A 17,381-nucleotide genomic window follows, 5' to 3' on the forward strand; every position below is an offset into this window, starting at 1 on the left:
AAAACAGTATGGTATTGGCACAAAAACAGACACACAGATCAATGAAACAGAACAGAAAGTCCAGAAATGAACCCATAATTATATGGTCAATTGATTTTCAACAAAGCAGAAAAGGATATCCAATGGGAAAAAGTCTCTTCAACAAATGGTATTGGGAAAACTGGACAGGAACATGCAAAAGAATGAAACTGGACCACTTTCTTACACACACACATACACACACAAATAAATTCAAAACAGAGAAAAGACTTAAATGTGAGACAGGAAACCATAAAATTCCTAGAAGAGAGCACAGGCAGTAACCTCTCTGACATCAGCCATAGCAACTTTTTTCTACACAGGTTCCCTGAAGCAAGGGAAACAAAAGCAAAAATAAACTATTGGGATTACTTCAAAATAAAAAGCTTCTGCACAGCAATGGAAACAATCAACAAAACTAAAAGGCAACCTAAGGAATTGGAGAGATTATTTGCAAATGACATATCCTATAAAGGGTATCTAAAATATATATATAAAGAATTTGCACAACTCAAGATCCTAAAACCAAATAATCCAATTAAAAATGGGCAGAAGACATGGACAGATTTCTTTCTCCAAAGAAGACACATGAAAAGATGCTCAACATCACTCATCATCAGGGAAACGCAAATCAAAACCACAATGACCTATCACCTCACATCTGTCAGAATGGCTAAAATCAACAACAGAAGAAACAACAGGTGTTGGTGAGGATGTGGAGAAAAGGAACCCTTCTACACTGTTGGTGGGAATGCAAACTGGTGCAGCCACTCTGGAAAACAGTATGGAGGTTCCTCAAAAAGTTAAAAATAGAACTACCCTATAATCCAGTAATCACACTACTGGGTGCTTACACAAAGAATACAAAAACACTAACTTAAAGGGATACATACACCCCTAGCATTACTTATCATACCCAAGGTACTGAAACAGACCAAAGGTCCACTGACTGATGAATGGATGATGAAGATGTGGTACACACACGTACACACACACACACACACATACACACACGCTGGAATATTATTCAGCCTTAAAAAGAAGGAAATCTTGCCATTTGCAACGACATCAATGAAGCTAGAGTATATTATACTAAGTGAAATATCAGTCAGAGAAAGACAAATACCATATGATCGCACTCCTATGTGGAATTTAAGAAACAAAATAGATGAACATACGGGAAGAGGGGGAAAAAAGGAGAGAGGGAAACAAACTATAAGAGACTCTTATAGAGAACAAACTGAGGGTTGATGGAGGGAGGTGGATGGGGGAATGGGCTAGATGGGTGATGGATATTAAAGAGGGCACTTGTTGGGGCGCCTGGGTGGCTCAGTCAGTTAAGCGTCTGCCTTCGGCTCAGGTCATGATCCTGGGGTCCTGAGATTGGGCCCAAAGTCAGGCTCCCAGCAGGGAGCCTGCTTCTCCCTCTCCCTCTGCTGCTCCCCCTGCTTGTTCTCTCTCTCTCTGCCTAATAAATAAATAAATAAAATCTTAAGAAAATAAAAAATAAAGAGGGCACTTGTTACAAGCACTGGGAGTCGTATGTAAGTGATAAATCACTGAATTCTACTCCAGAAACCAACATCGCACTGTATGGTAACTAAGATTTAAATAAAAAAAACCAAATAAGTAAATAAATGAAATAAAAAAAATTAGAAAGAATCAGAGATGAAGAGTGCAATAAATGAGATTGAAAACAGGCTTCATGCAATGAACAGCAGGCTAGAAGAAGCAGAGGAACAAATTAGTGAACTAGAAGACAAAATAATGGAAAATAATAAAGATGAACAAAAGAGAGAAAGAAGAATTATGCAACATGAGAATAGACTTAGGGAACTTAGTGACTCCACGAATCATAACATTTGTATTATAAGAGTTCCAGGAGAAGAAGAAAAAGGGCACAGAAAATTTATTTCAAGAAACAATAGCTGAAAACTTCCCTAATCTGGGGAAGGAAAGAGACACCCAGATTCAGGAGGCACAGAGGACTCCCATTAAAATCAACAAAGGCAGATCCACACCAACACATATTGTAATTAAATTGGAAAAATATTGTGATAAGGAAAAAAATCTTAAAAATGGCAAGACAAAAGCAGTCCTTAACTTACAAGAAAAAAACCATAAGGCTAGCTGGAGATTTCTTAACAAAAATGTGGAAAGCCAGAAGGGAGTGGTATGATATACTCAACACGCTGAATGGCAAAAATCTGTAGCTAAGAATACTCTATCCAGCAAGGCTATCATTCGGAATAGAAGGAGAGTTTCCCAGACAAACAAAAACTAAAGAAGTTTGTGACCACTAAACCAGCCCTGCAAGTAATTTAAAGGGGACTCTTTGAGTGGGAAAGAAAGATTAAAAAATGACAAAGACTAAAAAGGAACAAGGAAAATCTCCAGAAACAATAAGAAAACAAGGAATAAAATGGCACTGAATACATTTCTATCAATAATTATTGTGAATGTAAATGGACTAAATGCTTGAATCAAAATACAGGGTGTCAGAATGGATAAGAAAACAACAGGCAGACCAAACTTGTGTGGTATAGGATATCATCAAAGCAAGAAAAAAAACAAAAAATAGGGAAAAAATACTTAAGGGAATGATTTTAGCTTTTGATATTTAGTTAATATGAAAAAAATCAGACTATTATTGGAATTTCTTTTACTTATTCTTTTTACTTTTGACTTTTAGTATGTATATATGTGTGAGAAAACAGTGGTAAGAAGTGGGGAGTACCAATATAACTTCAGAAGTTAGGTCCTATAAAGGTCCTAAATGGGCCCAGATTAATGGTAAACAGATTAATGGAAGCCTGTTTCAGGTAAAAGCAGTTTATCCATTTCCCTCTTTCAGATACTCTACAATCTATCACCAATAGATACTCTACAACCTATCTGTCTTGGGCTCAGTAGTAAGGCTTATAACCAACTGAAGTTATGCCATCAACCCGTATGAAGACAATATAAGAAACATCACAGTGGAAGTTAAGATATCACTTCATACAGATTCATTGGGTATACATTATGAGAACTCACAGGAGACATTTGTTCTGACCTCAGAGCAAGCTGTTAGTCTCTACAACAACTGGTTTCTCTCCCTGATGGGCATTGTGGAATCATGACAACGTTTACGTTTCCTCCTTTGCATTGTCTTTCAGAAAGACCAGAACCCACTTTTCAGTCGACTCTGAACTCCTGCATGGGGCATTCAAGTTATATGAGCCTATCTCATCCTCCCTTTTCTTAAACTTGAAAAGCTATGTATTAACTGTTTTCATTTTAAATGTAATGCATATTTAGTGAAAATTTACAAAAGTACACAAATGGATAAAAATTATGGATCATGATGTAATTTTGATGCATAGCCTCAGATTAATTTCCTTAATTGCTTGTTTTAATTCTATTTTGTTTTGCATATTAAAAATATTTTTGTAAGCTAAAAAAAAAAGAAAGAAAACAAGTCCCATGTTGATGCTGCCACAAGAGACTCATTTTAGACCTAAAGAAACCTGCAGATTAAAAGTGAGGAGATGGAGAAACATCTATCACACAAATGGATATTAAAAAAAACAGAGTAGCAATATTTATATGAGACAAACTGGACTTTAAAACAAAGACTATAACAACAAAGAAGGGCACTATATAATAATAAAGGGGACAATCCAGCAAGAAGATCTAACAATTGTAAATATTGATGCACCCAACATGGAAGCACCCAAATACATAAAACAATTAATCACAAACACAAAGGAACTCATTGATAATAATACAATAATAGTAGGGGACTTTAATATGCCACTCACAGCAATGGACAGATCATCTAAGCAGAAGATCAACAAGGAAACAAGGGCTTGCAATGATGCACTGGACCAGATGGATTGAACAGATATATTCAGAACATTCCATTCTAAAACAGCAGAATACAGGGGCGCCTGGGTGGCGCAGTCGTTAAGCATCTGCCTTTTTTCGGCCGACGTTCTGGGATCGAGCCCCACATCAGGCTCCTCCGCTAGGAGCCTGCTTCTTCCTCTCCCACACCCCCTGCTTGTGTTCCCTCTCTCGCTGGCTATTTCTCTGTGTCAAATAAATAAATAAAATCTTTTAAAAAATAAATAAAATAAAATAAAATAGCAGAATACACATTCAAGTGCACATGCAACATTCTCAGAATAGATCACGTATTAGGTCATGAAATAGGCCTCATCAAATACAAAAAGACTGAAATCATACCATGCACCTTTACTGATGGCAACATTATGAAACTACAAGTCAACCACACGAAAAAATTTGGAAAGACCACAAATAAATGGAGGTTAAACAATATGCTACTACACAATGAATGGGTAAACCAGGAAATAAAAGAACAAACAAATGAGATTGAAACATGACAGTACAAAAGCTTTGGGATGCAGCAAAAGTGCTTCTATGAGGGAAGTATATAGCAATACAGATCTACCTCAAGAATCAAGAAAATTCTCTAAAAACAACCTAACCTTACACCTAAAGGAGATACAGAAAGAACAACAAAGAACAGAACGACAGATACAGAAAGAACAACAAAGCCTAAAGCCAGCAAAAAGTACAATAAAGAGTAGAGCAAAAATAAATGATACAGAAACTAAAAAACAATAGAGCAGATCAGTGAAATCAGGACCTGGTTCTTTGAAGAAATTAATAAAATTTGGGGTGCCTGGGTGGCTCAGTCGGTTAAGCGTCTGCCTTTGGCTCAGGTCAAGATCCTGCCAACCCGGGATCAAGTTCCATGTCAGGCTCTCTGCTCAGCGGGGAGTCTGCTTCTCCCTCTCCCTCTGCTCCTCCCCCCACTCATGCTCACACTCTCTGTCTCTCTTTCAAATGAATAAATAAAATCTTCTTTAAAAATTGACAACCTCTATTCAGACTTATCAAAAAGAAAAGAGAAAGGACCCAAATAAATGAAATCACATATGAGACAGAAGAAATAACCAACAATACAGAAATACAAATAATTATAAGAGAATATTATCAAAAGCTATACGCCAACAAATTGGACAACCTGGAAGAAATGGATAAGTTCCTAGAAACATATAAACTACCACAACTGAAACAGAAGAAACAGAAACAGAAAACTTAGACTGATAAAAAAAAAAGAAAGAAAAGAAAACTTAGACTGATAACCAGCAAAGCAATTGAATCAGTAATCCAAAAACGTCCAAAAGACAAAATTCCAGGGCCAGATGGCCTCACAGGGTAATTTTACCAGACATTTAAAGAAGAGTTAATACCTATTCTTCTCAAACTATTCCAAAAAAACAAAAAAGGAAGGAAAACTTCCAAATTCATTCTATGAGGTCAGCATTACCGTCATTCCAAAACCAGATAAGGACTCCACTAAAAAAAAGGATGACAGGCCAAGATGCCTGATGAACGTGAATGAAAAACTCTCAATAAGACTAGCATACTGAATCCAACAATACATTAAAAAAGTTATTCACCACGATCAAGTGGGATTTATTCCTGGGCTGCAAGGGCAGTTCAATATTCACAAATCAATCAAAGCGATACACCACATTAATAAAAGAAAGGATAAGAACTATATGATCTTTTCAATAGATTCAGAAAAAGCATTTGACAAAGTACAGCATTCATTCATAATAAAAACCCTCAACAAAGTAGGTTTAGAGGGAACATACCTCAACATAATAAAGGCCACATATGAGAAATCCATAGCTAATATCATCCTCAGTGGGGAAAAACTGAGAGCTTTTCCTCTACAGTCAGGAATAGGACAGGGATGTCCAGTCTCACCACTGCTATTTAACATAGCCCTGGAAGTCCTAGCCTCAGCATCAGACCATAAAAACAAATAAAAGGCATCCAAATCAGCAAGGAAGAAGTCAAACTTTCACTATTTGCAGATGACATGATACTCTATATAGAAAACCCAAACAACTCCATCAGAAAATTGTTAGAACTGATAAACAATTTCTGTAAAGTCACAGGATACAAAATCAACGTACAGAAATCTGTTGCACTACAATACACCAATAACAAGGAAGCAGAAAGAGAAATTTAAAAAACAATCCCACTTACAATTGCACCAAAAACTACCTAGTAAACAATTAACCAAAGAGGTGAAAGACCTGTACTCTGAAAATTATAAAACACTAATGGAAGAAATTGAAGATGACAAAAAGAAATAGAAAGACATTCCACGCTCATGAATTGGAAGGACAAATACTACTCAAATGTCTGTACTACCCAAATCGACCTACACATTTAATGCCATCCCTATCAAAATACCAACAGCATTTTTCACAGAGCTAGAACAAACAATCCTAAAACTGTATGGAACCACAAAAGACCCAGAATAGCCAAAGCAACTTTGAAAAAGAAGTGAAAAGCTGGAGGCACCACAATTGTGGACTTCAAGTGATATTACAAAGCTGTAGTGATCAAAATATAATGGTAATAGCACAAAAAGAAATACATAGATCAATACAGCAGAAAAGAAAAAAAAAACAGAAATGAACCTACAACTATATGGTCAATTAAACTTCAACAAAGCAGGAAAGAATATCAAATGGAAAAAAGACAGTCTCTTCAACAAATGGTGTTGGGAAACCTGGAGAGCAACCTGCAAAAGAATGAAACTGGACCACTTTCTTACACCATACACAAAAATAAATTCAAAACGGTTGACAGACCTAAATGTGAGACAGGAAACCATAAAAATCCTAGAGGAGAACACAGGCAGTAACCTCTCTGACATCAGCCATACCAACTTCTTTCTAGTTATGTCTTCTGAGGCAAGTGGAAACAAAAGCAAAAATAAACTACTGGGATTACTTCAAAATAAAAAGCTTCTGCACAGTGAAGGAAACAATCAACAAAACTAAAAGACAAGCTACAGAATGGGAAAAAATATTTGCAAATGACATAGCTTATAAAACAACACCCCCAAAACAAATAATCCAACTAAAAAATGGGCAGAAGACACGAATAGTCATTTTTCCAAATAAGACATACGGATGGGCAACAGACACATGAAAAGATGCTCAACATCACTCATCATCAGGGAAATGCAAATCAAAACTACAATGAGATATCACCTGACACCTGTCGGACAGCTAAAATCAACAACACAAGAAACAACCAGTGTTGGCAAGGATGTAGAGAAAGGGGAACCCTCATGCACTGTTGGTGGGAATGCAGGCTGGTGCAGCGACTCTGGAAAACAGTTTGGAGGTTCCTCAAAAAGTTAAAAATGGAACTACCCTAGGATCCGCAATTGCACCACTAGGTATCTGCCCGAAGAACAGAAAATACTAATTTGAAGGGACATATGCATCCTTATGTTTAACAGCATTACTTACCATACCCCAGATATTGAAATAGACCAAGTGTCCATTGATTGATGAATGAATGGCCTGAGCCACCCAGGCGCCCCTCTAAATCTCTTTTTAAATGGTCATCACCCTATCGATATTCTTTATCCATTATATATATGAAGGAATATTATTCAACCATAAAAAAGAATGAAAACTTGCCATTTATAATGACGTGGCCAAAGCTAGAGAGTATTATGCTAAGTCACAGAAAGATAAATACCATATGATTCCACTCATGTGGAATTTAAGAAACAAAACAAATGAGCAGAAGGGAGAGGCAAACCAAGAAACAGACTCTAACTATAGAGAACGAAGTGATGGTTACCAGGGGGGAGGTGGGTGGGGGGATGGATTAAATAGGTGATAGGAATTAAGGAGTATACTTGTGATGAGCACCGGGTGTTGTACTGAAGTGTTGAGAATCACTGTATCATATACCTGAAACTAATATTACACTGTATGCTAACTGACTGGAATTTACATTAAAACTGAGAAAAAAGTATCAGTATAATTATTTGCCTTATTAGTAAGTAAAATACATTGATCCTAAATGAATCTTTTTTTCTTATTTAAAGATTTATTATTTTTAAGCAATCTGTACACCCAACATGGGGGCTTGAACTCACAACCCCAAGTCCAATAGTCACAGCTTTACCCACTGAGCTAGCCAGACACCCCTAAATCTCTTTTTATTTTTTATTTTTTTTAAAGATTTTATTTATTTATTTGACAGAGAGAGACAGCCAGCGAGAGAGGGAACACAAGCAGGGGGAGTGGGAGAGGAAGAAGCAGGCTCCCAGCGGAGGAACCCGACCTGGGGCTCGATCCCAGGACCCCAGGATCACGCCCTGAGCCGAAGGCAGACGCTTAACAACTGAGCCACCCAGGCGTCCCTCTAAATCTCTTTTTAAATGGTCATCACCCTATCGATATTCTCTGTCCAGGAGGGTAGAGGCATATATGTGTGAATGTATGTATGAACACGAGCTGTAAGTGAACCACTAACATTTTTGTTTATTTATTGATTGATTTTTTTTTAAGTAGGCTCCATAGCATGGAGTTCAATGTGGAGCTTGAACTCAGGACCCTGAGATGAAGACCTGAGCTGAGATCAACAGTCAGACACTTAACCGAATGAGCCACCCAGGTGCCCACCATTGATGTTTTTTAAACAAAATCCCATTATCTCCCTATTTTATCACCATTTCCTTCTTTACCCTAAAATCTAACAGCAGAGAGAACGTTTTCTGTTTCATGCAAAAGATAATTTTTTCAAAAAATCTGTTGTTGAGGTATATTTTATTTTTTCCTTTCTGTGCAGAACAGATCAAAACAATCTGATGCTATAAAAAAAAACACCCAAGGATGTTTCTTTGTTCTATTGAAGTATAATTAACATAGTGTTATATTAGTTTCAAGTGTACAACATAGTGATTCCACAATTCTATACATTACTCAGTAGTCACCACAATAAGTGTAGTCATCATCTATCACCAAACAACATTTTTATAATCTTATTGACTATATTCTCTATGCTGTACTTTTCATCTCCATGACTTATTTATTTTGTTACTGGAAGTTTGTACTTCTTGAACCCCTTTATCTATTTCGTCCATCCCCCTACCCACCTCCCCTCTGGCAACCACCTGAAAAAAAAAAAAAAAGAAATACGTAGGGTTCTTAATGTGAGAAAAGCATTTTTGTTTTATCTGGTATCTTCTGTGAATTGCCACTAAATCAAAGCAATTTAATTATACTTTAATTTTACTAAGTACAAATAATACTACCATTTTCTTTTTTACTTCTAATTTTCCACTATAATGTGATCTGCATATCATAAAAAAATAAAGAGCAAATAATTAAGTAAAAGAAGCAGGAATACTGAAGCAGATGTCTAAACTACATTTCAAAATGTGAACTGAAGCTCTAAAAAATTCATTAAGTTAATATGCAAAAGCAGAAACCTCTCATACCTTGTTTGCTAGGTTTATAGCTCTGCGAGCCTTATCATAATATTCTCTGTCATCCCAATCCAAATAAGCAGTGGCTAGTAACCGCAGAACTTTAGCCTATAATTAAAAATAGAAAAAAGCACTCAGGTGAGGGTTAAATTGCGTGCAACAGCTGACTAGCATTTACACAGTGACGAGCATCTTCCCAAACTTGTCATTTTTATGAAATAGCGTTTCCTTAGGTAACCACATAGTCTTGAGATATATCTCACCGTTATGCTGCCCACACCAAATACTAAGAATTTTATAATAGCTTACTTAAATTTAATACAGCTGTATTAATATAATTATTTTTCCTAACAGTGTTTTAGCATTGAAGTGCTTTATTACCCCCACCCTACAAATAAAGGAAATGATAGCACAGCACTACTTAATGTAATCATCTTACCACCTACTGTATAGGTAGCATTGCATTAGGCCTCCACCAAAAAGATAAATAGAAAGACATAATTCCTGTCTCAAAGACTTTCTAGCCTAGTTGAGATTAACCAATTAGACCAAGAGCACATATACCATCATTTTAGTAGGAACAGATATGCTTTCCTATAGAGAAGGTTTCTCCCAACTCAGCTAAGTTTCAAAATTAGTATGTACTGCTGAATTAAGTCTGTTTCTCCAGCCAGATTTACACTGATAAGGGGAGTAACTCTGGGCAGCATTGATAGATTTAACTACAGATTCAGATTTTGAAAGAAAGAGCTCTATTTCAATGAAGAATCCTCTAAATATAATGAGGACAGTAGGACCAGGCAAAGATAATCTTGACATATTAGAGCTCTATACATCTAGAGAAATGATACTTGGGGTGTCCTATTTCTGAGTTTTTTAATTCAAAACCTAAGATGGGTCAAATAAGCTGTATACAATATCCTTACCATCATTACTATTATTATGGAACAACTCTCAACTTATGAACTTTCCCAGAGGACTTTCATGGAGTAAATACGGCATCTCTGATAAAAACTGTAATGATTTTGTAATAGTAAAAGGTGTACAACAGAAAGATGTAGCAAAATGAATGAATCTCAAAACCATTATGTTAAGCAAAAGCAGCCATACACAAAACAGTAGATACTATATGATTCCATTTATACAAAGTTCAAGAAAAAACAAAAATAATCTACAGCCACAGAAGTCAGAGTAGTAGTTTTATCTTGGGGGTATGAACGGCAATCAATCGGAAAGGGCCAAGGGAACTTTTGGGGGTCATGGAAATTTCTGTATCTTGATCTACATGGTTGTTAAAAGACTATCTAGATATACTAAATTCACCAGGCTGTACACTTAAGCTTTGTGCAATTTAGTATATATAAATTATACCTCAATAAAGTACTGTTAGCACAAAAGAAAAACTACTTCATAAACTACTTCATAACCTTACCTCTCCATAATTCACAATATGAATATTACATTTTAATCACACGGCTAACTCCTGTAGTCTTCCATCCTTACTTTCTCCTCCAGACATCTCATCTAGATCTCTTACCTGGTATCCCCTTCTTCCTCCATTTTCACTGTATGGATTCCATCCATTTTTCAAGGCCTTCCTACCAGAAGGCTTCTTCAGCTACTCTAGCCAATCTTGACATTCCCCTTTACTGTACCACACAGTTTATCACTTATTTTCCCCAAACTGTTTCATTTATACTAGTTTTAAAAATGCTTTTGAAACTTTAAAGTATACAACACATACAAAAAAGTTCAAAAATCTCAAGAGCACAGCTCTGAATTTTCACAAAGTGAACACATGTGTATTAACACCACAGAAACCAAGAAGCAGAACATTAACAGCAACAGACTCACCTGAAGACTCACTTCAGACACTATTCCGGACAAGGGTAACCAATTACCTGTCTTCCAACACCATGGACATTAGCTCTACTTGCTTTTGGCATTTACATTTAGAGAGTCATACAGTATGCGCTACTTTATACATTGTTTTGTTTACTCAACATTATATGCAAGAACAGCCATACTGTTGCAATTACTGTAGCTGATTTATTCTCATTCCTATATAACATGCCATGATGTGACACTGTGACAATGTTTTTATTATTTTTAATTGTGTTAAAATACACATAAAATTGACTCTCTTAATCATTTTTAAGCGTATGGTTCAGTTGTATTAAGTATATTCATACTGTTGTGTAACCATTACCATCATATATCTCTAGAACTCTTAATCTTGCAAAATTGAAAATCTGTGCCCATTAAACAATAGCTCCCCCAATGTTCTCCTCCCTCCAAACTCCTGCAACCACCATTATACTTTATGTCTCTATAAATTTGACTACTCAAGATACCTCATTTAAGTAGAATCATACAGTATTTGTCTTTTTGTGAATGGCTTATTTCACTTAGAATAATATCCTCAAGGTTCATCTATGTTATAGCATGTGTCAGAATGTCCTTCTGTTTCAAGGCTGAATAATATTCCATTATATTCACTTGTGTTAGTTTTATCCTTCAAACATAAGCTTCTTAAGGGTAGAAGTCATGTTTTACACTTCTCTGTTATTCTTCATCTATCATATTGCTATATATATGTATATAGCAATTATATTTTGATTGAGATACAGTAAAGGTAAGAAGCAAAGATGGACATTCAAACAAAATTCCATTTTGCTATGGCATATATTAAATTACTTTTATATCAGATTTATTTACCTAATCATATTTTACTTGATTAAATATTAAAATTAACTTCCATACCAAGCACACTCTACATGGGTAAGTCAAGGAAAAACCTAAAAATTTTAACATGAAATAATAAAATTTAAAATTTATATAGCTAAACACTGTTCTGAGCATTTCCATATATTAACTCTTGGGTACAAGAATCTACCTGCATGGTAGATTATACTAGTATATCAATTTTACAGAAACTAATGTACTGAGATAGTAATAATGTGCCCAAAGGATAATTTTACTCAAGAAGTGGGGACAGACTATTATAGTTTAATAACAATAACATAAAATGTTTCTTCAACCTACTTCTACAATATTTAACATGATCCTTACCAGCATTTCTGGCCCAACAGAATTCTTATCCATCTTCCCAATATCATAGCTTTGGCTATCATTAAAAAAGGAAAAAGAATACATAGTCATTTCAAATTATATTTTTAAGATTATGTATCACTAAGAAGACATGGTATAATTATACTTTATTCTAACTTTTCTGTTTTGCACTACAACAGATTATTACCCAATTAATACATAAATATCAATACATAAATATCAATTATATAAAGCAATTCTTTCAAACCGTAGAAAACCACAATTTCTTCTGGATGTATAGCCAATAAATTAACACTATATTATTATTCTTTTCCATTTGGATATATATGGTATATAATGTTCTATGTATACTATATATACTATATAGTATTTTACTGCATTTAAAACTAGTTTACATGTATACTCTTATTCAATCAGCACAGTTTAAAGTCTAAGAAATATGAATATATTTTTAAAATAAAACAAATACAGGAGTTTTCACAGAAACAAATGCTTTAGCGATATTTATTAAGCTTCACAACACCCTTGTGAGGCACTGTTAGTTCCATTTTGCAGCTGAATGAACCAATTTAGCAGTTAAGTGATTTCTAATATTTCCTAGATTGGTACTGAAAATGAGAGTGAGGGGTTAGGGAGTAGAGAAATTTGGTTTTCAGTCTATGCTTTCATTAGCAAACCATATTATCCATGGGATATTCTGATAATCACAAATAATATATTAACATGAGTCTCAGGGCTTCAAAACCTAAAACCTAAAAAGCAAAACAAAGATTATTCACCATAAAATTGGTATTTCAAGGAAAGATGTCAATAAAATTTTGGTGAACTGAACTAAATTGAAGACATTACTCTGAAGTATTCCTTTTAAAAAACTGTAAAAGACTCAGAATTACCAGGATGAGTTTTCAGATCACTAATGATATAATACTGGCCTAGTAATTCTAAGCCCTATCTCACAGAGGTCTCCTTTGGCATATTAAACCTCTTCCAGTTTTTAAAAAAACCAGTGAGGATGAAACTTCCGCAGTGGTGGTATAAGGAGCTCTTGGGCCCTCTCCCCAGTGAAACGACCATTTGCCTGGAAAAACCATTAAAACAAACAACCAGTTAAAGTCTTTGGAAATTTTCCCAAGGGCATAGGGCAAATGGAAAAACATTTATTAAAAAACAGGGGCGCCTGGGTGGCACAGCGGTTAGGCGTCTGCCTTCGGCTCAGGGCGTGATCCTGGCAATCCGGGATCGAGCCCCACATCAGGCTCTTCTGCTGTGAGCCTGCTTCTTCCTCTCCCACTCCCCCTGCTTGTGTTCCCTCTCTCGCTGGCTGTCTCTATCTCTGTCGAATAAATAAATAAAATCTTTAAAAAAAAAATTAAAAAAAATAAAAAAAAATAAAAAACAACAACTAAATCTCAGTGAGAACAGTGAGAGTCTGGCATTTGAGTCACAATCTGCTCCTATCCACACCAGCTCCCTGTGAGGAAAACTACTCCAGGTGGGTGCTGTCAAGAAGGTAGTCATTCCCTTTCCATCCGGCTCCTAGACTCTTAGGCTATGGTTTCACCTCAATGGGACAGGCTGCCAGCTTCTCTTATCCTCCCCAGGCCTCTGTTGTAGAAGTGCTATTCTGGGCAGGCACAATCAGAGGACTGGGTATTCCCTTCCTCACCCAGTTCTCACTCTTACGGTAAGGGCTCTATCTCAGGTGTGACAGGTCAAGAATACTGGGATCCTGATAATCTTCACCCAGACTGTCTCATTACGCAGAGGTTCCATGCCAAGAAAGCATGCTAAGAAAATCGGAGGCTACCAATCTCCCCCAATATCCACTCTTACACCAAGAGAAGCAAGCCATGCTCTTGCCACCAACTCCAGTAGTGTGGCACAAAGGTTCTCCCCCCCCCTGGGGGGGGATGAAATAGGCAATAAAGAAAACAGAACTCAGCATCTCCGCCTGAGAGGACTGACTTACTTGGAATGGAGCAAGAAGTTCCTGCCCAAGGGCGATGTCAAAAACAAGGGAGATCTTGGTGGTGAGCAGTTAAGAGGGGGTTGGTAGCTCTGTGATAACAGTATCAACAAGTGAAATAGCAGACCAGCAAGAATTTTAACAGAGAGAACCAGGAAAAGAGGCAGCCAAGAAGAATAATCCGGGAGGTCACACTCACCCCTGGAGACAGAGAAGGCTACGCATATTCGCATATTCGCTAGGCTGCACCCACCCAGGAGGGATCAGGAGGAGATGTGGAGCAGACTAGAAAGCATTCCTCAAGGCACACACAGATACATCAGCAAAGAATCCGGAGCCTGGGCGGCTCAAGGGGCTTAAGCAGAACCTCTTACCAAACACCGAAAATGTAGCTACTCTGATCCAAGGTAATGGTAAGGAAGCCAAGCTTAAAAATCAAATCACACTTCCAGTTTTCAGTTCTACATGTAAGGAACCTGGAAGTCACTACTTCATCCTAACAAGTAAAAAGCTGAAAAGACTAAAAAATCAACAATGTCCTTGGATCTATAAGAGGGGGGAGGACAAAGGGCAAACCACTGCCCCCCAGCCAACTGGAGAGATGGACAGGCAAAATACAAGGAATTGTGGCTTACCACGGGAGGGACTCACCAGTGGAAACTGCCAAGGGAACCAGTGCTGAGGCAGGAAATTATGAACTATAATTGACAGGTTGCTGGAGGCTCATCGTGAACAAGTCTGAGAATTTAAAACTCCAGGAAAACATAGTCTTAGGGGCATACCCACCATATTGTGAGATTCACCTCTGGAAGCTCAAGATTCCCACAGTAAATATCAGAGAAAATTCTCTTGGGCTTTGTCAGGAATTAATGATAAGGAACCAATCTGTTCTTCTTAACAGGGCCTGCCTTCAGGGGAAACTAGTTAACTAGAGCCTACCTCCTGGGGTATTATCAGAGCCCAACTTACCTGGGGAAGAGAAATACTCAATCTTAGACTACTCTAGCCATGGTACACCACATAAGGGTGGAGAAACAAACTGAGAAACACTTTTGAAGTTCACAGTTCAAAGGCATACACTCACCAAAAGACTAAGAACTAAACATAGGACTAAAGAACTCTTACCCACCCCTAACACCTAACCACCACATTACTAAAGGCCTATTTACAGCAGTTCCTTTTACCCAGTACAACATGTCAAGGTATCAAGAAAAAATTACAAGGAGGGGGCGCCTGGGTAGCGCAGTCGTTAAAGCGTCTGCCTTCGGCTCAGGGCGTGGTCCTGGCGATCCGGGATCGAGTCCCACATCAGGCTCCTCCGCTGGGAGCCTGCTTCTTCCTCTCCCACTCCCCCTGCTGTGTTCCCTCTCTCGCTGGCTGTCTCTCTGTCACATAAATAAATAAAATCTTTAAAAAAAAAAAGAAAAAGAAAAAATTACAAGGAATAACAAAAGGCAAAAAAACACAATTTGAGGAGACAGAGCAAACACTGGAACCAGACAGGGCATGGATATTAGAATTACCAGTCCAGGAATTGAAAATAAGACACATGGGCAATGTAAGCAGAGAGATGGAAATCCTAAGAAAGAACCAAAAAAAAAAAAAAAATGCTGGAAATAAAAAAGACTGTAAATGACATGAGGAATGTCTTTGATGGGCTTTTTAATAAACTGGACATGGTTGAGGAAACAATCTGTGAGTAGAGGATATAATATATCAGCAGAATCCTTGAAAACAGAAAAGCGAAGAGAAGACTGAAAAAAACCAGAACAGAATATCCAAGGATTATGGGACACCCACAAAACATATAACGTAAGTATAATGTTATAATATAACAAGGAGGAGAAGAAACAAAGAAACACTAGAAATATGTGAAACAATAATGACAGAATTTCCTCCAAATTAAAGTCTGATACCAAACCACAAATCCAGAAACCTCAGAGAACACCAAGCAGTATAGATACCAAAAAAATTACAACTACGCATACCAAACTACAGAAAATCAAAGATAAAGAAAAAAATCCTAAAACAAGCTAGAGAAAAAAACACCTTATCTATAAAAGTACAAAAATAAGAATTACACCCAACTTCTCAGAAATCATGCAAGCAAGAAGAGAATGGAGTGAAACATTTAAAGTGTTGAGAGAAAAATACCACCAACCTAAAATTCTGAACCCTAACAAAACATCATTCCAAAGTAAAGGAAAAATAAAGATTTTCTCAGATAAACAAAAACTGAGGGAATTTGCTGCTGGTAGACTGGCCTTGCAAGAAATGTTAACAGAAGTTCTTTATAAGAAGGGAAATAATATAGGTCAGAAACTTGGATCTACATGCAGTAAGGAAAAGCATCAAAGAAGGAATACGTGAAAGTAAAATAAGGACTTTTATTTTTCTTACTCTTAAGTGACCTAACAGAAAACAATTTATTTGACATAATAGCAACAATATATTCAATTGTACATACTTATTTATATATTTTATGTATATATGTGCTTAGAATAAAGTAAAACAAATGACAGCAATGATACAAATAGGTGGGAGGGGGGAATTCTGAAGAATTCTTAGAAAATATTCACACTATCCATGAAGTGGTACAGTGTTATCTGAAAGTGGACTTGGATTAATTGTAAACGTACACTGCAAACTCTGGGGCAGCCACTAAAAATGTTCAAAAAAAAAGAAGAAGTGGGGTCTGGCTGGCTCCGGTTTTTTTTTTAAGATTTATTTATTTTGAGAGCGAGAGCTTGCTAGCAGGGGGAGGGACAGAGGGAGAAGAAGAGAGGATCTCAAGCAGACGCCCCACTGAGCAAGGAACCAACACAGGGTTCAATCTCACGACCCTGAAATCAAGACCTGAGCTGAAATCAAGAGTCCAACACTTAACTGAGCCACCCAAGCACCTCCATGCAACTCTTGATCTCAGGGTTGTGAGTTTGAGCCCCATGTTGGGTATAGAGATAACTTAAAAATAAAATCTTAAAAAAAAAAAGT

At 36.8% G+C, this 17,381-nt stretch overlaps 1 protein-coding gene across 1 annotated transcript in view; it reads right to left on the bottom strand.

The window, feature by feature from the left end:
- Positions 1-17,381, bottom strand: part of TEX11 (testis expressed 11) — a 285,798-nt gene that overhangs the window by 165,851 nt on the left and 102,566 nt on the right. Inside the window, exons 10-11 of the mRNA XM_048213658.2 lie at positions 12,422-12,476; positions 9,362-9,457 (exon numbers count right to left, since the gene is read on the bottom strand). Of these exons, the coding sequence (XP_048069615.1) occupies positions 9,362-9,457; positions 12,422-12,476 (151 nt within the window). The remainder of the gene's footprint in view (positions 1-9,361; positions 9,458-12,421; positions 12,477-17,381) is intronic.

Source organism: Ursus arctos, chromosome X (assembly GCF_023065955.2).
Source record: "Ursus arctos isolate Adak ecotype North America chromosome X, UrsArc2.0, whole genome shotgun sequence".
In the NCBI taxonomy this organism is placed as follows: domain Eukaryota; kingdom Metazoa; phylum Chordata; class Mammalia; order Carnivora; family Ursidae; genus Ursus; species Ursus arctos.